The 23,395-nt window shown below is 39.5% G+C and overlaps 1 protein-coding gene across 3 annotated transcripts; it reads left to right on the top strand.

Moving 5' to 3' along the window:
- Nucleotides 1–1,156: 1,156 nt before the first annotated feature.
- On the top strand, nucleotides 1,157–23,178 carry LOC113672963 (uncharacterized). 3 transcript variants are annotated; one of them, XM_089196567.1, is made up of 20 exons: nucleotides 1,157–1,587; nucleotides 4,164–4,258; nucleotides 7,851–8,011; nucleotides 9,189–9,307; nucleotides 12,778–12,972; nucleotides 13,280–13,490; nucleotides 14,143–14,453; nucleotides 15,412–15,640; nucleotides 15,849–15,872; nucleotides 16,017–16,359; nucleotides 17,183–17,536; nucleotides 17,863–17,898; nucleotides 18,568–18,757; nucleotides 19,565–19,741; nucleotides 19,884–19,962; nucleotides 20,081–20,205; nucleotides 20,610–20,765; nucleotides 21,161–21,329; nucleotides 22,303–22,493; nucleotides 22,891–23,178. In XM_089196567.1, the coding sequence occupies exons 5-20, from the start codon at nucleotides 12,838–12,840 to the stop codon at nucleotides 23,008–23,010; spliced, it is 2,850 nt and encodes a 949-aa protein (XP_089052693.1). In that variant the 5' UTR covers nucleotides 1,157–1,587; nucleotides 4,164–4,258; nucleotides 7,851–8,011; nucleotides 9,189–9,307; nucleotides 12,778–12,837; the 3' UTR covers nucleotides 23,011–23,178. The 3 variants fall into 3 exon arrangements, with proteins under 3 accessions (XP_089052693.1, XP_089052692.1, XP_027045109.2); XM_089196566.1 differs by lacking the exon at nucleotides 4,164–4,258 and having other exon boundaries at nucleotides 1,184–1,587; nucleotides 14,143–14,501; XM_027189308.2 differs by lacking the exon at nucleotides 4,164–4,258 and having other exon boundaries at nucleotides 1,184–1,587.
- The last annotated feature ends 217 nt before the right edge of the window (nucleotides 23,179–23,395 follow it).

Raw genomic sequence — 23,395 nt, forward strand, 5'->3', positions numbered from 1 at the left:
GTTGTTGTCGAAAATTTGCTTCGCTTGTGTCGGCCGCTAAATAGTGGATTAATTAAATGATAAGTGTACCGCTAATATGGTGCGTTAAATCGGGACACCAGGGTTGATGGAATGCTTTCAGTAATAAATGGGGAAAAAGTTCCTTGTTGATCATAAGTTTGTATTGAACTTCTGACCAAAAAGTTGCCCACCTCAAAGCTTCTCTCAAAGGCAACGGTCTGTGCACTTGTGTGTACCACAAACCTACAGATTATCATAGTTTCTTGTTATAGTCATCGTCGCGTCCATCACTTGTCAAGAATTCCATTCCTTTTTCTCAGTTTCTGAAATTTCGCCTTTTTAATTAGTGACGACCCTAATTTTTGCCTCAAATCAAAGGCAATGTACCAGTTTTTCGAAAAACGTGGCTATCCTTTTTCTGTCACTTGAGCGGGCCACCACTGCATTAAATAAATTGACAGACAGCATCACAAACGTCAGAGAAGAAAAATACCGATCGAATCCCATATACCTAAACATTTCACCCTCACAATCAATCAGTTGAATCCATCATTCCTAACTGAAAACTTTAAATTACTTCAAAATGATCCCGAAACTGGTACCTTTTTTCGCCACTTTCATCGATATCATTCAAACGTGACAAAGGCATGGGTAATTTTTTGATCAGAAGTTCAACATATACAAACTAATGATCAACACGGAACTTCAAATGCCTGCGCGCACGATGCAAAACTGGCCCCTTTATTCATAATGTCCGCAGAAAATATCGGGACTAGAGCGATCCATCAGATCACTGATCATTTCACGTGCACCTCCGCCAGTGTGATCCTTCGCATATGCATAACTTGATTTACTTCAAAGGGGTATTCATTGGCGAACCGCAAACAGGAAGACGACTTGGCGACCGATTCCGAGAAAACCTTTGTAACGGAGAATGGAATGCTAATTTAAGGACGCATCCAAACCAGTCGCTAGACACTTAAATGTCTCAAATCATTCTACGCTGAATATGGCAGTGGTCGGCCTTTCCCTACATCTAAGCAGTTCGGAAAGCTGTAAAATTCCAAAACAAAAATTTATTTCGCAAAACGATACTCTTAATCGCCATATCAACGAACACTGTTTTCAACTATATGTAAATCAGGCGAGCCACTATACAGAAGTCAATGACCCGTCAAAATCCATCTGCAGTTTATCACGGGAAAAGCATTTCTTATAGCAACTGGTCTTATTTCGCTCTTTTGGCTGAACTACTGAAGTTTTTTTGCCTCCTTTATGTTTTCAAATCATCGATATTGTCGTAGAATACGTTGAACCAGGGGTGAAAGGATGATATTACAAGGGCGTGAAGAGTGAGGCTTGTTTTAAATTGGCCAATCACCGACGAGATTTTTGCTGCATGCTTCGCGTGTGCGTTAGTTTCAAATTTGTTGCCACGAACGAGATCAGGGAGCGGGCGGGTTGAAGACTTTAAGCCAATCGATTCTTGTTACAACTGCAACTTAGTAGAACTTCATTTTAGCCCACAGTCCCGTAAAGACTACTTGGCAGCCTGCGTAGGAGGATAATGGCTGGCAACTTTGAGAGGTAAGTATTGATTGTGAAAACTTTCTTTGAAACATTCCGACACAAAGAGCCTTCGAGTGAGCAATACTATGATTCCGGAACCAGATACAAATTATGGCTGCAAAATGAACGCTGAATTTGCGAACTTTAGTGCGCTTCGCAACTTTCTTTGGTCTTGAAGCATTACGCAACAGAATGTTTTGTTTTGAATCTGACAACTTTCAGAATTCCTAACACAACGCTAGGCAATTTTCTGTCCGTGTCCGTCGAGTAGACAACAGGGACCTTAATTAAGCAAACCACGACAGCGACGGTAACGAGGACATGGAAAAACAAAAGATGTAATTGGCAGAACAGTAGCTGAGCACGTGCGTTTTAAAACTTTCTACATTTCTTAGCCCTCCTATGCAAAACAACAACGTGAAATCACTACAATTTGCGTGGTCTGCGAACCGAAACCACAGCGGCAAATTATTTTAATTTCCGTTTGGAACCCAATGCTCCTTCTATACGTTATGCTGAAGTTCAGGCGTGGCGCAGTATGAGACGGTAAACGCATGCAGCCATTTTTTAAATTCTAATGAAAGGCAGAAATTCATTTTTTAATTGAAGTCTTCCTTGGCGTTGCCGTCCTGACAGCTTAAGGTCCCTGTTAACAATTCAAGCGTGTAGGCGTGCTACTTATACACGGGGTTACTGACTTTTTCCATTTTTAAATTGCAAATTTTGTATTTGTTCGAATAAGCCTCCAGGTATCCTGAGAATTGGTATTTGGGAAGAATAGTGTATCAAGTTAAGCTAGAAATGATTAGCACAGTCATGAATTTTCTTTGCATCCTTCACGGCGAGCTTTCATTCATGTTTGCGCGAGGAGTGACGTGCAATGCGTGCTATGTGAAACGCAAGGGAAGAAAAAGTTTTCTCAATTGATGTGGTAATTGCTCATAGTCAACAACAACCTTCTGCATGTTCCTGGAAATAAATTGGAACCTCGTTCGGAGGGTTTGTGCTGTACACATCCCAAAGGAGGATCACGCAGGCCAAGTGTTTAAGTATCAAAACAAACTCGACCAGAGGTCTCTAGTGCGCTTCGAACTTTCAACAACCCGTCTTGGGGTCTTGAAGTTTCGAGTTGATCGGTGCATAAAGATAGAGTGAAAAATCTCAATCTTCGAGGAAACATTCTATTCAGGACGAGAAATTGAAAACCTAAAACTGTTCTACGGAGATAACTGGGCAACTGGAAATACAATTGACACGAACATGTAAATTTTCCTAAAAAACAAGAGTTTGAAAACGAATGTTCCGAGTTTCTTCCACGAGTATGGATCACTACAGGGTTACATGTAGACTGTTGTACGGCTTGCATGGAACATCAATTTCAGTACGACAGAATCAGCAGATTACTGTAAGTTGGAAGATTTTGATGGAAAGAGTTGTGCCTTTGTCTTTCAGTGGATGAGGAAGGGGGACCTCAACAAGTCCAGCCAAAATAATCTTCTTAAGCAGTAGTATGGTCCCGTAATTGAGATTGGTGGGCACATTGATCATATAAAATAGACCTGTAGTGTGGAACTTATCAATATACGTTGGGAATTTGATCACCCAAAAACGACAAATCCACATTACTCAGGGGTTGTAGATGGGGGAAGGGGGATGTTGAAGGTTCAATATTGCTATTGTACATTTAGTTTACAATAATAGTTTGAACAACTTTTCTCCTGTTGTGAAACATCACCTCCACAGTTGAAGGTAAAGAGAGTAATATTTCTGTCAGGGAAGTTTCTGTCATAGTTTCAATATCAACATCTTGTGGAAGTTGATGAATAAGTTGCCTAGTTCAACCTACAAATGAAGTCAAATTAAGTGTCTGATCTCCAAAGTAGAACAAAATTTGAGCATATCATTTCTTTGCACATTACGATTTCCTAGAACTTGACCTTTCATCGTTGTAATGTGATGCGCACCGCAATCAAACGAATCATCACGTGCGATGCGAAATGAAACTATCTACATTCCGGTGCGCATACACTGAAGCGAGCGCGATTGTAATGAATAAAATAGCACATCATTCACAATCTGAAATAGTTTATTTTCCTTCTGATCCTCATCGAAGGTGATCGAGGTAAATTTAAAGTTTCGAAGAAATCATCACCTGTAATGCAAACACCAATTTGTTTACATTCCGCTGCGTTAACATAAAAGGTAGCGCTGTTTACAATGAACAAATTGGGAAGCATGTTAGTGAGTTTCGCTGCGTTACTCGCATAATAATAATACACGTGTTTCGATGCCTTGTGTTAAAGACATTTTCCTTCCCGGTGATTCATCAATAACTCAAATCAAGCAAATCTACTGCTACTGCTCCCTCGAAAGCTGATTAGTGATGATAATTTTAGAACTATCCCGCCATTGTATGGTTGGTTGGGCACGTGTGCTCCGATAAAGCTAAATTTTCCTTTTTGCTAAAGAAACCGCTTTTTGACGCTCTTTCAAACGTGTACCAAACTGACGTTTGGTCTGTCCGATGTATTCGTTGTCACAGTCATTGCAACGAATAGAATAAATAGCGTCGGTTCGTTGTTCTTTCGTGACAGGATCCTTGAGTTTGGTTAACTCCGCCCACACTCCTTTGAATCGTGACGATGGCGGCTTGCTTCCTGACGCCTATTTACACCTCGTCAGAATAAAGGTAGCTAATTAGTGATCATATAAAAAGACCTCTTGTTGCAGCGTTTAGACCACCCCTAATAAAGGCACTAGACAGGAGTGTTGAAACGTTGGGTCTATGAACATTAACTTCTTCAGTTACATTCATTAAAACTGTTAACCAGAGTAGCATCAAACCATGTCTGACTGTCCACCTGGTTGCTGTGTGAACTTTAGTATACTATAAAAGTTCTTTGTTTTACACAACAATGTAATGCAAAGGAAGCTTATAGCACTGAATAACAAAAGTACACGAGTGGTGCATTGTCTTCGACCGCACGCGCAGCAAAATCGTATATGTGCGTCTGACTACCCTGCGTCTGAGCGTATGAAATTCGTCTGCGAACTTAATATACACACGGGCGGTACTACAGGTTGAACTTGAATTGTATCATTCGGTACATCAGGCTTCCATGTAAAATTTTTGTTGAACCAATGTGACAGGTCACAGTTGTCCTACTGGGTTTTGCTCTCACTTTCCATCTCTCTAGTTCTGAGCTACGATTTTTTGTAAATGATCCATGTTTCGTTACAGGAGATATCCGATGAAACGACTTTATTTCGTTTGGACAGAAGTTGTAAACAGCACTGCTTTTAGTAAATCGATGTTTTGAGCTATTGAAAAAGCTATTTGATCACTGCAAAAATCGAACAAGGGTCGCTTTGTAATTAGTGACCAGTTAGTGAATCGTTGACGATTTTGGAACACTTTTCTTGAGCAAGACCTTTAAGTGTTTACGAACCTTCCTTTTCCGCAGCTTTTACTTAATTTTCTTAACTTGTATCCTTGAAGGTTCGCGATTTCAGTGTCGTTTACAGTTTGGTTGTTTAATAATTCCTTTTTACAGTTAATCTGCAGTCACACATACTTTTACTGCTTACCACAGCTTTTGAAGATGCATGAAGAACAGAAGGTAGTTGTTGTGTTTAAGGCGAACGGCCAGGCTCTCGTGAGGGCGGTGCAATGCCTGCCGAACTAAACGACTAATCCAACCCATGGCTGAAAGTGCAAGGCCTTAGGGCTGGGTTCACCATAAAACATGAGGGTCACCAGACACCAACTTTGTTGGGGAATCGAACCCCACCTCGCAAAAATTAAACACGCTCACACCAAAAATTATACACACTTTCTCAATAATGAAAAGAAAACTAGAAATAACCCCTAGCAAGCCAATGGGAGGCACGCAAACAAACAAACAAAAAAACATTAATAAGTTGTACGGAGAAAGTATGCCGTAAAACAAGATTATAAATCGACCCCACCGTCAGGGCTCAGTGATGATGTAACCACCGACAGATCGATTTAATCGCCGCCACAATGGGCTTTGTGTTTCACATTGTTTAGGCTGAAATGTATCCCAAAGCCTTACAGCTAACTAAAGGCAATGGGTCTCACTGATACTGTCAATTTAATCGCCGCCACAACAGGCTTTGCGTATCAAATTGTTTAGGCTGAAATGTATCCCAAATCAAAACAGCCCACAATAGGCAATGGGTTTTATTTGTGAACATAAATCGATGCGATACTTCCTGCGGTAAGAAAGCCTGGAAAAGATTTGTCTTCCGAAGCGCCCCGTAACTTGAACGCGGTGACGACTGTTGTTTGAAATAGGCTCGCAACGGAGGTGTTGACCCTGCTTTTCGTTTGGAACTTCGAAAGCAAGTATCAAAACTTTTTCCTCCGTCTGCCATGTAAAAACTTCGAAAGTTGTAATAACTTAAACATTCAAACTTTGAAACATTCATATTGATTTTACTCACCTAGGATGACACTCCCACAAAACAGCGCAGGGACATCGACTGCGAAGAATACAGGGTCGAAAACACGTGCAATGGCGAAGCGTATACGTCATTTCCAGTTGAACCAATGACATCACGCCATATAAGTTGAACATCCCAAGGGATCACGTTCAAGCCAATGAAATTGTACAACATAGCAAACGTACCATGGGATTACCATTTCTTTTCCGAACCAGTAATAATTACCTTGTTAAATTCTCCCACTAACGCAGCACCACAGTTTCTTTAGAAACTAACCCCTTTTATTCATTGATCTCCAAGTATGCTTTGCTCCCAAATAAAAACAACACGTAATAACATATGTTTCTTGCAACGTCCGTTAACTGCTTGTCTCAGTTATTATTCACTACTAAGTGCTATATTATGCCCTATGTTAGTTGCAATCATTCCCGGAAGAAGTCTCTGCTAAAGACGAAACGCGTCGGAAGAAATATACAAAAAATTACAACAGCAAGAAGAATTCCTTTGTGCGGCTCACTGGCCTCCGCAAAAAAATAGACTGTGAATCAATAATAAGAAAAACGTTGTAGAGAAAATGTAATCTCTTCAAGATAATTGTTCCGGAAGAAATCCCAGTTTCAGTTTTTCCTTGTTGTCCTTGTTTGGTGCAGGTGATTCTAATAATATGTTTGACATAATGGGTTCTTTATGTCATGTTGCGTTTCGATAATCGTTCTCTTCATCACGTCCTCTTGAGTGACTCAAAAATTAAATTATTTGACTATGTAAATATAAAATACCGGTGTCACTGTTTTTATACCTTTAACAAAAGTTATAATGGCTGTCTTAAAGCTCTTAACTCCCGTAAGTTATCAACATATTACTTCTCCCTATAATGTCTACACATTACCGAACAAACTGGTGATGAGAACACTCAAACTCATCAGCTGGAAGTTATCTTGATCTAGGACCACATTCTTGTAACTTTTCAAGTAAATATGCGAACTGCAAGGGAGGAGAATTAACAATCAGATATTGGGAGTTTGATAAGGTTAAGGATAAGTACATTTTAATTCCAACAACAAAAGCTACAGCAATAACTAAGTTGCATAAAACCCTAAGCAGGAGCTCCTGTAAGGGCTCCTGCCCTAAGACATTAAACTACAAAAACAAAGCAAAAAAATTGAAACCAACATTAAAAAACACGAATACAAACAAATGACAAAAATGCGGAAGGTAAATTGATTCTAAAAATGATAAATACTTTATTGATTTTAACGTCATCTTCGCCTCTGCATCGCGCGAACTCAACCGAACATATCAATATTGCTAAAAAAGTAATAACGCAGCCAGAATGTTACTGAGGCGCCATTAAAGAAGGTTTAAATTGTGTGACAATAGACAAGAGCTTAGAAAATAACCATGTGGTTTCTTAAACATATTAGTCAGCCCTCGATAATAATTATTATGACAAAATAAGTGAGTTGTGGGGGAACTTTTAATATTACCTTACAGGAAATAAAATATGATTTTCAGTGAGTCATTTTTTTATTAAATTCTGATTTTCTTTCACTGTCCTCGTTTTTGTTAATTTTAACACGGTATCAGTCTACCAATGCTACCTGTCCTTGGCTGCAAGGTCTCGGCCCCTTTCATACCTTTTTTCATTGATTTCTCTCCGTCAAGTTAAGTCATCTTCTATTCCTCTTTCCTACTGAATTCTCAGTTATAACATCTCTGGGATAGTAGTCGGGGACATTCTGCTGATATTTCATCCTGTTAACTGGAATATACCTGATTGATGATAACTTTCCATGCGGTGAATTGTGCTTTAGATCTGATGCAGTAGAGAAAGTGGAGCTGTCTGACGATCCTGAAGTAGCAACAAACTCCGCTGAAACACCATCGTCTAGGAATGAAGTTCAACCACAAAAAGCAGATCTGAGGAACGAACAGTCCAGGCTGCCGGAGCAAGCTGATAAACCTGATGGTTCTGGTGAGTAGGATCATAGAAAGTGTCTCAATGCCGGTTCATGATAACGTGTCAATTAATAATTGGTGAACCTGTTAGCTAGAGACCTTTGTTGATGTAGTTTGGTTTCTGTTGAGGGTAACGGAAAATGCCTTAATTATTAATCATGTTTTGCTTTGGGTGTTGAGAAAAATTTTCGCCAGAAGGTTTCTTGTATTGCGTTAGCAACAAAAGTATAAGAAATTTTTTAATTCTTCCAAGATGTCATCGCATCAAGGGGATTCTGCTAGAGGAATTTTTCTCTTTTAGAGTTAGTGTGCCGTTTTTTCGAAGTAGATCTCTACGATCCCCTTACCCCATGCATTGTGGGCTTATCGTTATCTGAGGCCTTCGTTATGGTTGTTCTTTGAAAAAACACGGTCAAGGTACTTTTTTTCGTCGGATAAGCTGTCTGTCGTGTTGCATACCAGTTGCGCTCGTCGCGTTAGAGTCCTGATAGTTGTGGCTTTGTGTGATATCGGGATGTAGGATGACTCGTCCAGTGTTCTGTCGGTATGTGTCAGTTTCCCGTAAACTGTTCCAGCCGGAGTGTTCCCCGTTGAACACCTAAAGACGATTGGTCAAAGCGGGGATAAATGATTACCACAGAAGACTCAAACGCTACAAAAACAAAGTACAGCAACCACACGACAGACTGAAACAACCGATAGCTTCTGACTTACTTGACTCTGTTATGACCATTGCCGACAAACGAGCCAACAAAACGAATGAATGTGCCCGTAATGGACATCAACAGAGACTGACACGACTGCTACGCAACAAAGAACAGAGACGAGGTAAACCGGACGAAAGCTGGGTGTGGAACATCTCTTCCTGTCCCTTAGACATGAGTGAAACTCGTGTACTGTCACATGGACTAAAACACTCAGTTACACCGAAACCGGGATACCGACCGAGGCTATTGTGTTGAGGCGACACTGTCTCGGCAACGAGAACTATCTAAGCCGACTAAGGATAACATCAGAAGCAGAATTCCTTCCGCTATACAATCAGCGTCACTTCATGACAGCAACTTGGCTAAAGACGAACAACATGCACTGAAACGACTGAAAAACGACGAGAAATGGAATTTAAACCGTGTTTTTTTAAACTGAAGATGTTCATACTTGTGAATCATGCTTACGTAAATATTGTTTTACAGAAATTGAGAAGGAACTCGACGATGCTCTGAATAAAGGAGATTTCGATGATATTAATCAGAAAGTGACTCCAAAAACCCTGACAAGCTGTAAAAGTAATACCTTACTCAAAACGTTTCAGGTTAGTCTTATAACTTTACCTTAACCGATTTTACCTGCACACTTAACCTGGGGCTGTTTTTCTATACCAAGTGACCTACGTGATCCTTAATTTCTGTGAGTTGGTTGCACCACTCTTCATTAGCCCTTCGAGCTTTTCATACTCATATTACTCTCTCAACCATCTGGCTACAAAACTAAAAAAAATTGCGTCTTGTTTTCTCGAATTGTACTTGTATCTTAATTAACCTTGAATTTTCATTGGCTTGCATTGATATCTGTATTTGTTTTCCCATGGTTGTAGCGGCGCCTAACCCTGTACATAGAAACAATAGCCTCTATTTGGCGCGAAAAATATGTACGGATAGTTGTCCACGAAAAATTGTCTATTCCAAGATGCGAACAGTGAATTTTGTGAGCTTCGAGGAACAGATAACGTACAAGGACAAATGTACAAGCATATTTTTGCGCAAAATATAGTCTATTGTGTTAATTATCCTTAAAAAAATTTTGCAACGCGCGTGAAAAATGTTTACGAGTAGCTTACTGTATGAAGTATGGGATGTTTTCTTTTGAGTGTTCTCTGGTGTAAACTTTATAACAAAAATATCTTCCTCTGTAATAACCACAAAACGCTCTCTCAACTTGATTCAAATTTTTAACGACGACGTAAGGTTCGAAAATTGGGGAATGTCAGTTGGTTGAAATGATCGAATATCACCTTGTTTTAGCTGTCACGTGCTGCGTTTAGACCAATCGCGCGCTAGCAAAATTATTTGACAGATCATAAATACATAAAAGAAACCAACCAACACACGACGCCGATGTCGACATCGAAACCGATGATGAATACGGATTTAAATCCCGAAAATGCCCCCTCAACATGAAGATCTAGATAGATTCGATATGTACATATCAGTTTGCATAACTTTGTACTGACGAAACTCTAACCGGCGAAACTTTTAACAAATAGAGAGGCCTTGACTGTGCTCTGTTCTGTTGTATAGCACGCAGGAAGCGGCATGAGCACGAAAGAACACGAGACGTAGTAAAACAGAACAGAACACAGTCAAGACTTCTCTATATGTTTTATAATAAAGAATCCGTTAAATTCCCCAAGCATAACTTTCAATTTTCAAAACAGACTTTATTTTCAAAGCAAACAACAGTATCGTCAGCATGCTCTATACTCTTATAAAGCACGCTACAGTAAGCCAATCAGAATCTCTGGTAGAATGGTTCAAATAATCTGATTGGCTATACAAGACTAAAACTGTCAAAAATGTCAAACCATCAAAGTTCAAAACTCATCAAAGTTCATATTCTGAAATAGTTTACAGACCAAAATAGTTCGGCATGTCGAATTTAACACTTTTGCCTGAAGTTTTTTAGTTTCTAATACAGAATCTGAAAGTGAAATATTCAGTAACATTCGGCCCAATCGTGGCTCACAAAAATACGCAAGTTATTTCACATGCCAAGTAGAAAACAAACTCTTCAAGGCGAGTTTTTTATGAATGAACGACAGCCGAATTCACCAGGAAATGAAGATCGTTCGGAATGACAGCGCCGTAAAACTCGGCTGCAGTGACTGATGTGGCCTTCCTCTCAACGCATCGGAAAGGTTATCAGAGCAAGCTCTTATTTTTCCACTCGAAGGGTAGTCGATTTAGTTCCTGAGGCTTGCTTCACTGCGATGACCAAAGATCGCCATGGTGAACTAGCCGTGATAGACTTCAGCATGATCGCAATCGCTCTGACACCGTCATGATTAGTACGAATTTTAGAAGTTATGCCAGGTTATGTTTTTCATCATCCCTGTTTTTTTCTGTTTTGTTTTTGAACACGAAACTTTATATACTGTACAAGTGCTAGCTGTGTTTGATTTTTATTACAGTAGGTAAACTTGCAATCTAACTAAGCGTGAAAACCTTTAAAACCGGACTGTTCATTTTGTTTTATCTTTAAGGATTTCTGTCTCTGCTCACGTCATAGTTAGGTAAATTACTGCGCCTGGCATTTTTTCAAACCTTTGCTCGCTTGTTCCGAAATTTCACTGTCAGTTAACGAAAGAAAAGCTAGAAAGAAGTCCCGGGAAAGGTCGGACATAGTACAATTTGGCAGGTGGCGTGACAGCTTTAGTTCAGTCCTGTGCTCTATACTCTCATAGAGCACGCTCTTTTAACCAATGACAGCACGCGTTATATCCGAACTTTATTATAAGTATATATAAAGAGAGAATAATTCATGGGCGCGCGTAGATATGGAATTTCTCTTCCAGCGTTTAACTCGATAGCTCACGAGTGACGCAGCGAACGAGTGAGATGTCGGGTTGAACACGAGAAGAGAAATTCCATATCTACAAGCAACCATGTATTATTTTGTTTATCATATAAACACAATAGCCCTTTACTGAGAAGAAAAGCCGACTTCATTAATAAATGAAAATAAACGAATCGACAATCCCCGAATAACAATCGTAGAGTGCGTTGGCGCTAACTCTTAAGATGGAAAAATGCGTTGAATCATGATTACAAAACCAACGAAGGTCGCAATTTTCAATTTACAAAATTCTCATTTATTGACTTTGTCCTTAACGACAGAAGAAGTCTTTCAGGTAAACGGCCAAAATCGTCCAGTGACAAATCTTCCAGTTGCCGATTTTCATTCTCAGCCGAGAGAAATGCTAACACCAAAGCCACTGAAGACGTAACTTCCAGTTTTCTTTTAGTATATTGGTTTTCTTACCCTTGTAGGAAAGTTTGAACCTCACTGTCTGTCAACAATACGTATTTTTTTAGCGTTTTAGACGCCATAATTTGAGAAAGCTCCGAAAAACAACTTTTATTAAGAATCGTGAGGGCTTTGCCGTTCATTCATCAACCTGACCGAGTTGCGCCAAAGGCGAGTGACGTATCAGCAGCTGATTTGCTATATCAGTACACGTGAAAAAATACTAGGAAATATTCCCTGAAGTGAAAGAAAAACAGATTATCCGGACTGACGACAAAATACAGAAGCGTGACGGAGAGCAAAAAGACAATATGAAAACATCCGCCGACAAAAGAAGACGCACATCGATGATGGATATCAAGGTGGGGGATGTAGTTCTCTGCAGAAAGGAACGGAAAACAACAGCTTGAGGCCCACATATGACCCGGTTTTACACGTGGTGACTCAGACGACCAAGAAGTGTTCGATACGGATGTACCTCTGGCTAGAGTTTGGGCCGTTTTCCGGCTAACGATTTTGAACCCCATTGAGCCCCTAATTTATATGCATGCATATAGCCGCGTAGACCGTTCGACACAATTAATGACACTAACAAATGAATTTCAGTATTGAATTGGTTAATTATCGAGACTTGACTTGTTGTAAGAACCCTCCTCTCATTCTCAACAACTTGAGACTGAGAGGAGTTCAGAAACATTATCAATGATTTTTATAGAGCCGTTTGATTAACGTAATAACTGTAATTATTTTCTCCCACAGGTCAACAAAGCACTTCAAGATTTAGCACATGATGAGAACTCAGAGAAAGATGATGTAAAAATGCTGGAAAAATCTATAGATGAATTCATATCAGCCTTAATAGACCCTCTAAAAGTTGACCCCGATACCAAAAAATCATTTCAAAGTTGTTTTGACGATGTGATTGACAAGGCAATCGACACAGAGCAGAAGAAGGTACTACACTAATGATAAAAACGTTTCTAGTCAATTCATCATACTCCACCCCTATAGAAGATTCTGGTGGGAAAGCTGCTGCCCATCTAGGCAACTTGGTGCCCTTCTCAAAGCGTAATATAATGCCATTCCAATAAACAGAACGTCATTTCAACGTCATTCTACGGCGAGGATAGTTTTTGAAAAAAGATCGGATCAAAATTTTGTTAATGGTGACATGAAGCTCTCCTGTGATAAATCATGAGTAAGAACTAATCTAAATTCAGCTTATTGCATAAAGTAATATATTGACGATTTATTTTCGCAGTTCATCTCTCACCCAGTGGTGTATGACTTGCTCAACACTACATGGTACCGCTCCTTTTTCTCAACAAGAAAGAAATCATGGCGGTCACCTGGACGCTGGGGATACTTTTTTCTCAACCTTTGGACAGTGTTTGACTTCGTCTTGTTTCCCTTCCTCTTTGCCATTTTCTTCGTTGTGCATTTGATAAAACGGGTCTTGAGGAGAAGAAGAGGTTTGTGATATAGTTTTTTAACATTCATTAAAGTAGTTAACATCTTATAGTAGATGGTGATGCGTTTTTACTTCCCTAGGCAAGCGCTATGGTGGTCAAGGTTTGGACCTGGAGAAGGGAAGGGTGATAGCATTGCCGTAACTCACTCCTGCCTCCTTAAAACTGAGTTACCACGTCAGTTCAGTCCTCCCAACTGACACAACACAGGATTCCTAGCTGTAGCAACGAATCATAAATTCTTTAAGTTATAGAACATTATTCTTGATCGTTATCCATTCCTCGCGATGATTTGTTGCATGACCTTTGAAGCCTTACCTGAAAAAGTTCACCTTAAGTCGTCAATTTGGCTTAAATTCAAAATTTTTATTTAATTTAGGTTTTGGCCAATGATCAGTGAAGGGCTAGTTATTTACAGTTTATTTCCGTTGTGAGATAAACTGTGGGATTATTTGTAGGCCTGTTATTTGTTCCCGTTAGATCATAACAGTCATAAGAATTGTTGTGACCGTTATGTCGCCACTGGAACCAAGTCTCGAAATTAGATACCAGCAGCTACTGGGGAGTTGTTTAGATGCATAGCGTCAGTTGAGGTATGTTTTCTTTAACTCATTGGTTTGATGGCATAGCGTCTGATGCTTTTCTTAACTTGCAGAAATTGAAATGTGTTTTGTTTCGACGCTGGACAAGGATGGGCCAAGAGAGGAATTTGATCTAATCAAAAAGACGATGAACTACATCATTCAGGAATATGGCTACCAATCTGCCAGCTACTGTGAGATTTTACGTAAAAACAACAAATTGATTGGTGACATGAACTTTGAAACGAGTTGCTCTGGTGAGGCCACACTGCATAATAGGATTGTCGAGTTAGAGCAGCCAAGCTCTCCTGCTCTACTCTCTGAATATCTCGAAGCTGTTTATCGTGTATTCAGAACCCCAAACGTTCGAGAAGAAGCTAAGAAGGTGAGGTATGTCCGCGTGCGACTGATTTCCGCTGCTCTGTCAAGTTCGGTGAGTCAACAAGGGAGAGTGGGCTCACTTTTCAACCATTAGCTGGTTATTGGGCCTTGTTAAGGTAACACTTGCGATTGTAAGTTCGCTGACAATTCTATGTAGTAACACTTCAAAGGAATAAGGGTACCTCCAATAGTGTACTCACTGTGAAAGGTTTTTGCTCTCTATCATTTCATTCGACCTGTGTTGCTTGTACTGCCTGCAGCCATTTGAAATTCATGCTCAACTTTGATTGATTTTGATGATCGCCCGCTGCATTGATATATGTTTCAAACGGAAACAATTATTTTTCGTCTCATTTTCTTCCTGGAACGAAGTCAAGGGAATCATTGAGAAAGGGCAAATTTTGCGTTTCCTCGAGCTTCAATGTCTCCTCGACTGATATTGCAACTTGTTGTTTTCCTTTGGAAAAAAACATAAAGTGTGTAGTGTGATTTTCAAATACTCTTATACGAATATTTCCCCCCTTTGATTTATGAATAGTGCTGTAAAGTCAGGTGTCAAAGTAAAGAAGCTGAGCACAACGGTTGATTTGTAGATATACATATACTATCTTTATAACTGGACATAGTTCAGTCAAATTAGAGCAGAGAAAGAAATCGATTGCTCGGTGACTTTCCTAAACCTTTCACCAAATCAACTTTTTTAAAGCTTATTCATTCATTAATTTAGTAATTCATCTTACCTAACATTAACATCTCTACACAATCAGTTGTGTAGACATATTAAATAAGTGGCGAGCCAGACAGCCTTGATAATACTGACATAAAGGATTCAAAAAGTTTCAAGAAAGTCAGCAATACTTGGAAGAATCAAGTAATATTGATCATAACTGATCAACCTTGTGAGTTTGGTGCTAAAAATTACACTAAATGTCTTTTTAAAGTTTAGTTTGATTTTTCATCAGGTTGTCGTGTTTTTTCTTAATTACACATTGGACATGTCAATGGAAAAAACTGTGGAGCTACAGAGATTAGTAAAGGATATAAAGGATATGCAAGTTAACATCGTTCCCGTCGGTATTGGGGAGAACGCCAAATTATCACAATTAAAATGGATGGCAACTAAAGATGGCACAGCACTTCACTTTGGAGAATACGAGTCACCCGAGACGTTAGGGACAGCGGTCATACAAGGTAAGTTGGAGAGGTTTAACATTTCTTTACGAACCACACCTTCTCAGAATAATTAATTTCCTATGCTATGTCGGAAAGAAAAAGAAAGTATTACATCCCGTTGTTACAGCTTGAATAGTAAGTGTTTTTTTAAACGGTGACGTGATTTAAAGGCTCTAACATCTCCCTCCACTGGATTTATCATATCCATGTTTAACTTTTCTTGCAGGTATCGAGGGAAAGGACATCTATGGTGAGGACAGGCCTGTTTGGTAGCTATATTTTCATAGACCGTTGAAGATTTTTCTCCAATAAGTTTTGACAGATTGTCAGCACTCTTTGAATTTTCTTTCGAGAGTATCCATTCTAAGCTAGCGTCTCACTCCTTGTCTTGCAGAGAGATACAAAGATTACTTTACGACTCCTTATTTCGTCTTTTGTCGCGACACGCTGAGCTATATCACCCTCCTCGTCCTTCTATTCGCTCTTTGCCTGTCCCCTTCAACTCTTTCCTTCAGTCGACTAGAATTGGTTATATCCGTTTTCTTCGTGGGACGCATTGTAATGGAGATAGAGCAGTTTATCATGATTAGGCATGAAAAGAACGGAGTGAAAGCGCGCAAAGGGAAGAGAAATAGTGTCGGATCCACCCGCCAAGCATGTTCACCTGAGGATCCACAGGAGACAAACGAGGCAGGAAATGACAGCATTTTGCTAAAGACGTTTACTGGTTACTTCAGGTATCTAATTTTTTCATCGGTTTATTTTACTTTTGGAGAATTCTAGATTCCCAAACAAGTAAAGGGCATACATCTACGTGACCAGTGACCACATGAATTTGACTGACGAAAAAAAGGTAACCATCTTGATAAGGTAACAAAATTGAGCACTATTGACTGCTTGGGTGCTGCAGTATAGCCCACTGTTCATTGTCAAGAGCTGCATCAATCATGATAGAATGCACCATTTTTAATGCTTGGGTACATTAATAGGGACCAGTAACAAATGTTTTGGTACGCCAATACGAACCCTCGCTCATTGTTTTGCCACATCGATTGGGGCTACTTTACATTAGTTGGGTAGACCAGTATGTGAACCACGAGTCGCCTTCTAGGTGTAATAAGAAGGGCCACTTTAATTTATTTAGGCCTAACAGTATGAGTATCTTTTGATTTTTGGATACACCATTATGGGCCACTGTTATTTGTTTAGGTACACCATTACGGAATGATATTCTTTTTTTAAGGTACTTTCAGGTCACAAATTGGGTTCTACCCATGACGAGACATTGAAAATGACCGTACTGCCGAGGTTCTCATTGACAATCTACATAAGTTTTAAATTAAGCAACGCGATAATGATTTTGAAACTAACAAGCAAAAATCTAACAGCAAGGAAAAAAAAAATTGGTAAACCAACAGTTTAAATCTTCCATTTGTAAAAAATGTAACAACATCATTCATACGTAAACCTATTCTCTTGCATGTGAATGACGTACGCTCTGTGCATTGACTATGTTTATTTATGCTCTTCTAATGCAGTTGATATTCATTATATCTATAGTGACCGCTGGAATTTGCTTGACTTCGTCACTCTTGTTTTGTACCTGATTACCATTATATTACGCATAATCACATTAAGGATCTCCACTGACGTATCAGAAAACAGACCCTTGATTGTGTCGGAGTATTTCTATGGTTTTATTGCCATGTTTCTTGCACTAAGAGCCTTTGGTCAAGTCATAGAGCGCTTGCGGAAAATGGGAACAATACAAATCGCCCTATTCTTTATCATGTCTGATGTCTTGGGGATATTTTGGCAGTTTGTGGCTTTGATACTGGCTTTTGCACTGCCCATTACAAAGATTTATATAGCTGAGAAAGCTTATACTTCAGGAAGAGATTCCGCGGAAGATTTGTGAGTAGAAATTATGATCTTGCCAATAAATCTTCGAACCCATAAATAACAGATTCTAACTTGTTGTGCTTATTCATTTTTTACTCTTATTTTCATAGTGTGAATGTTTTCTTTAAGTTGGGATGGGAACCTCATGTGTGTTTATAGGCGCCCAAAGAAAGTGACATTTGGCTAAGAGCTAATCAAGTGAGATTTAGTTTTTGGATGGGAAGCGTAACAGGAGTTTAAAACTACTTACACCAGAGTGCCAGACTTTCTGTAAAAAGCGAGATTTTTTTACTATCTTTGTGACTCTGTGTAAATTTTAATCCTTCCTTTTCTCCTAGTATTTCAAGGGTATGCAGTGAACCAGGGATACTTTGGTAAGAGTAAAACTATTATTGTTTTTCATTCCAATTTTTTACATCGTGTACTGATCCTAAATACATCGAATCACGCGGTATCTTCGCAAAACTTGAATTCTGCGTTTTAAATGCTTCGCAATCAATTAAGACTCATGGTTGTGAGCTGAATTTGTGAGGCAAAGGAGGCAGCGACCCAGTGCGTCAGCTAGGTTTTTCTAGTGTTAATAAATAATGAACGGCTGGCTACCCTGAGGAAAGGCAAACTTAGGTCTTCCGAGGGGAGGGGGAAGTGTAAAAGAAATCGCATGTTTTATAGAACAGGTTCCACTGTAATCCTTCGTGTTTCACCAGAATTTGCCGTTTTTCGACATGAAAACTTTCAGGGAAGACGTCATTATTTTTCGTGCCAGTAGATCTAGAGTTACGAAACAAGAAGTAGATCCGAGTTTGAAGTAACCCTCTTTGCCTTCCATTTCTCTCGGGGCCTCGCCACTCAAAACTTGCATAAGTAGCCTGCTATTCAGTTTCTGCTGTGAAATTGAATAGCAGGCATCGAGGCACCTGTGACTCAAAAGCTACCGCAACGCGGATGTTCAGAAATAGCTATGGCGGTCATGCTGCTCTCAGTTGAAAAATTGAATGAATGATTTTTTTATCTAACTACTTGCTTTTGAAACTGTTCTCTAGTTGGTGGGACATAGCGACACACCTAACCTGGTCCTTGCTGGGTTTAGCTGAAGTGGATAAGTTGGACGCCGCCGACTTTCCTTCCGTTTTTTTTATTCGTCTGCTGTACGGCTTGTTCTTAATCATGGTAGTTGTTCTTCTCGTGAACATGATGATTGCTTTGCTCTCCAATACGTATCAGCAGGTTCAGGTACTAAACAGATCCCTGCCATCACGGAATTAATTTATACTTATCATAATCCAGAATTAAGAGAATATGGGCTCTTTTCGGCAAAAGATACCAAATAATTTTCGTTGATGAGCTTCTATGATCACTTAAAAATCTATTTTGGCCAACAATATTATGATCCAACTGGTTAAAAAAGTTCCATATCGTACCCATGTTGTTTCTCTGTAAGAATGATGATCAGCCCAAGAGGAACAGCTCAAGGTTCCAGTTAATGATATTGGCGACCTTAAGCAGTCAGGAAGATGTAGATCAATAAAATAGATCTATATTTTTGGTTAGAATTTTGCGAGTGGCTGGATGTGTTTACTGTCTCTTACGGCGCCCCACCTCAGCTTCAACTTAACGCGTATGAGCAGCCTTTAGTTAGAAAGGGAAACTTGAAAAATTTGCCGTCGGGGTCTCCGCTCTCAGACCACGAAAATTTTGGTGATTTCACGACGTTGTTTTGCAGTGGAGGGCCAAGAAATGTAAACAGTTCTACAACGCTCTTGCTGAGCTATTGTTCGCTGGATCTCTCGTTGACCCATGCGTTGCCGTTAGCGTTGCGGCTTGCTTAAGTTCCCTATTCCTTTTGTGCAGCGCGTCCGAAATTGGATTCGTAGTTTTGGAGTTAAAATTTGAGGAGGTTTTTGTAAAAAAAATGATATGGAATTTTATTTCTTGTGTATGATATGACAGTTTTTCTCCAGCTGAGGGAGTGACGCCTGTTGTTCTTATTTACTGGTACGTCCTTAGATGCTGTTAAGTCCCTCTTTTTGTCTCTATTAGGATAATTCACTGCATGAGTGGTCTTTCAAGAGAGCCATTATTGTTAGGACTTACAGTAAGAGTCATCCAATACCAGTGCCTTTCAACATTTTGTCTGTCCCACCAATGTTACTCTGGAACATCTTTTATCCGTGTTGCACATCGTCTGAAACTCGTGGTTTGGATGAGGAAGGGCGGGTAAGCTGGTAACGCGTGCTAATCAACTTTTTTTGAGTTTTTATTGTTTTGTTGTTCTTGAGAGTTATCGTTCATGTCCGCTCAGTTATTTTACTTTCCGTTTCATTTCTGCTTTTGATTTGAAATTTCTTTGATTCGACAGAGAGGAACCCTGAATAAATTGGTGAAGAAGCTAGAAAGAAGATACATCGAGAAGTACGGTTATGAATTTCCCCTCACAGGTAGGGTGATATGCTCGAGTAGTGTTCATTACTGCGAAGATCGCTTTCATATTCATATGATTTTGTTAACACCATTCAAAACAGGCCAAGTTAATGGGTGGTTTCTATCTTTTTTTAGAGGAAAGAAAGATGGATCACTTGGTTAGACAAAATGAAGGAGGTCGAAAAATGACTAATCAGATTGTACGGGAAGTATTCCAAACGCATGGAAACAAGGCGAAGAAACTTGCGTTTGGCCAAAGTGTGAGTATTTTTTAGGCCCACAGAGGTTCCCCACCACACTTCATAGACCTTACTACACGAGGAGATAGCTTATGTTTTTTATTTTACACAAAAATTTTTCCTTCATGCAAATTTAAATGTGAAATGGGGAAAATTACTGAGTACACTTTGTGTCGTATTTCCCTCTTCTTTTGAAGCTTTTGAAGTAGATTTGGGATGTGTGCGTTTGTGAGAACTTTAAAATGATGTTCAGTTTTAACTGAGTTTTTTGATTATGCATAAAAATTTAGTAAAAGATATATGAGCATATAGATATACACAACTACATTTGCAGAGTTGTGTAATTATTTTTGTCTGTGTCTCTTTGCCTCACTTTTGGGAAGGTACTTCATGTAACAGGAATTTTGTTTGATCATCATTTGAAGGCGTGGGATAACTCGCAGGGAATTGCTGTGGATGGCTGCCTCTTAACTTACTTAGGACCTAATTTCTGCGAAAAATGCCGCGAAGATGGAAAGCGTACCAACATTCACAGTGCCAAATTAAATTCTCCCTTTACAGAAGAGACACCACGATTTGAGGTGAGGGTTTGATTTACACACACAGACATACCTACATGCATACATACACGCACACAGACAGACAGACATACCTACATGCATACATACACACATTCATAGTTTACCATATAGCCCCACCCCCACTCTTAGGAGCTCCTCCGCCATACGAAGAGAACTATTTGCGAACAACATATGTCGATCACATAATTCCTGCTACAAGGTGAAATCTCTGGGAAAAGCGACATAAGTACACCTCTTCTCGACCTTTTTCCTTTTGAAAACCCAGGTGCTTATAACTTTTCTTTTGTAGGCGCTCTTACTTGTTTCTAGTTTAGAGAACTATGATATACTTACTTTAAAGAGTGAGCTTAGTGAGGTGTTCATAGTGGAAAGACGAGACCGTCATCGTTTTGCAGGCACTCATTCAGGGGACTGGAGAGGGGCGTATTATAGCACTAGGTGTTTTGAATGAAGATTTCGACTGTCACAAAATACCTGGTTGTGGTATTGGAACAGTTGGTTACCATGTAGACGATGGGAAAATATTTGAAGGTGGCTACCCTGAAGTGGGAAGAGAGATTGAAGGTATGGGTTACTTTGACTGCAGATCACGCATTTACTCAAATTTTTACGGAGGTTTCGTCCCATTACAGTCTTTGTTAGTTCTCCCCTTGAAGTAAAATGAGTTGGCCCCTACCCTTACCAGTTCGCTCCTGAATCTTTCCACTCGTTCTCTGACGGTAGAATACATACTCCTTCTCTGGTGAAATCAAGATACGTTTCGAACAACGTGTGATTGTTTTTTGGAGAAGGATGGAGTTCGAAAGCTCGATAAGTTGTAGTGAAATGCCTGACGCAACGACGCAGGAGTGCGAGTATCAAACTACAAAATACGTATGTTGGTCATTGCTTTAGAATGTGTGTTGTCTCCTAAAGAGGCCGTCTTAGTCTAGTTTGTTCATAAAAGTGTTTCGTAAAATTTTCTGCGAACACTAGCATAAAATAGTGTGAACCACGTTAGATAAAGAGCGGAATAATGCAGCGACTTTACATTACTTGTTCGGTAGTCGTGCGTCATTTCACACGGCTGATAATTTTCATGTGGATAGAAGTTCTTTTATGGTTTTGCTGTGAAATTTCATGTTGATCGATATAAATGAAGATTTCAGAAAAATGTGTTCTATTGAAGATGACAAGTTGAAAGATTTTGAGGGTTAACTGGTAAAGGGGAGGGGGGGGGGGCGGAACTTGCTTTACTGCAGGAGACGAACTCAAAGATGTTTTAGGGGCGAATTGGAAATGGGGCGAAATCTCCAGTTACCGACTAACAACTTTCTGATGGCGCTTGAAAACGCATTCAAGGTTTTACTGTCGTCCTTAATCCAACCTTGCAACAATAAATATCTGATTTCAGAGAAGAAAGAGATTAGAAATGTTAGTTTGTAAACGTTAAAGGGGTTCAATTTGAATTTTACCCAATGTTGTTACACCTTAAGTTAACTTTGTTTAATTTGTTCTCTTTTTGCTGTGTTCTAAATATCTTATGTTGATGACTTAGGAGCCGTGGCTTACCGCGGCGATCTCATCGCTTGTGAAGTTGATTTTAAAGAAGTCCCTGATGGTAAAATCTCTGTGTTGTTCTCCTTGAACGGTGAAGAAGTAGGGCGTTCTTCAGTGGAGTATAACTCTAAACAAACTCTATATCCCATCGTCTCAATGGGATCTCCAGGCATTAAAGTGCTGGCAAAGGTATGTTCGAAATAGGGGGAGAGGGAGGGTGGAGGAGGGGGAGTGTGATGGGCTAATCAAAGCTGTAAATGGTTTGGCTTTATTAGTGATCTGCTAACATATCATACCTCGGCACGCTCCCACGGCCTCAAGGGATTGTTTCCTCGACCAATTGGAAGCATAAGGCAAGGGAGCTCTCTTTGTGGCAGCTCTCAAACTCTGAAATAAATTACTCGCCCTGTTTATAATTACAAAAAAGTGTTTAAGCTAAATGTGTCTGTGCCTGATTGACCATACGGGGTGACCAGGCGAAGGAGGCATATATCACATATCATTATGACCATCGCCATCTTATTTTCTTTGTCAACTTTTAGCGATTATTTTTTAATTTGAGACGTACGATTTCCTCACGTTTTAGATGTGCTATCGAGACCGTTTCAATAGAGTAACAACTGAAGACATTCAGAAGGAAATTAAAATTCTGCAGGATAATTTTCAGGATCTGAAGAGGATGTTGCTGGATCTGAGAAAGAAGTAGAGGAGAAAGAAGAGGCAGGAAAAGTTTTTAAGAAACCGCCGTACATCAGGTGATGATGTAAAATCGTGCACTTTGATGGATCTGGGAGTTGACCAGCTGTAATCTTGGATATCTGTGTGTCGTCGTTATTTTGAATAAATGAAAGAATACATTTTAATGCAAACTTTATCTATAGCTGTAAATTATATTTCTTGTAAAACTGCAATGTAGTTTACTTATTTACAATGAGTAGAGAAGGTAAAAATCCATGCACTCATTCTCATTTGTAAGTTACGTTTGCTTTATATAATTCTTTGAGTTCAAAGATCTGGTCAAAAATGATTCACCAACAACGGCGCATCATGTGCCTCTTTTTTGTGTGTGCATCACATTTTGACGTCGTCTG

Source organism: Pocillopora damicornis, chromosome 2 (genome assembly GCF_964200805.1).
Source record: "Pocillopora damicornis chromosome 2, jaPocDami1.2, whole genome shotgun sequence".
Lineage (NCBI taxonomy): Eukaryota > Metazoa > Cnidaria > Anthozoa > Scleractinia > Pocilloporidae > Pocillopora > Pocillopora damicornis.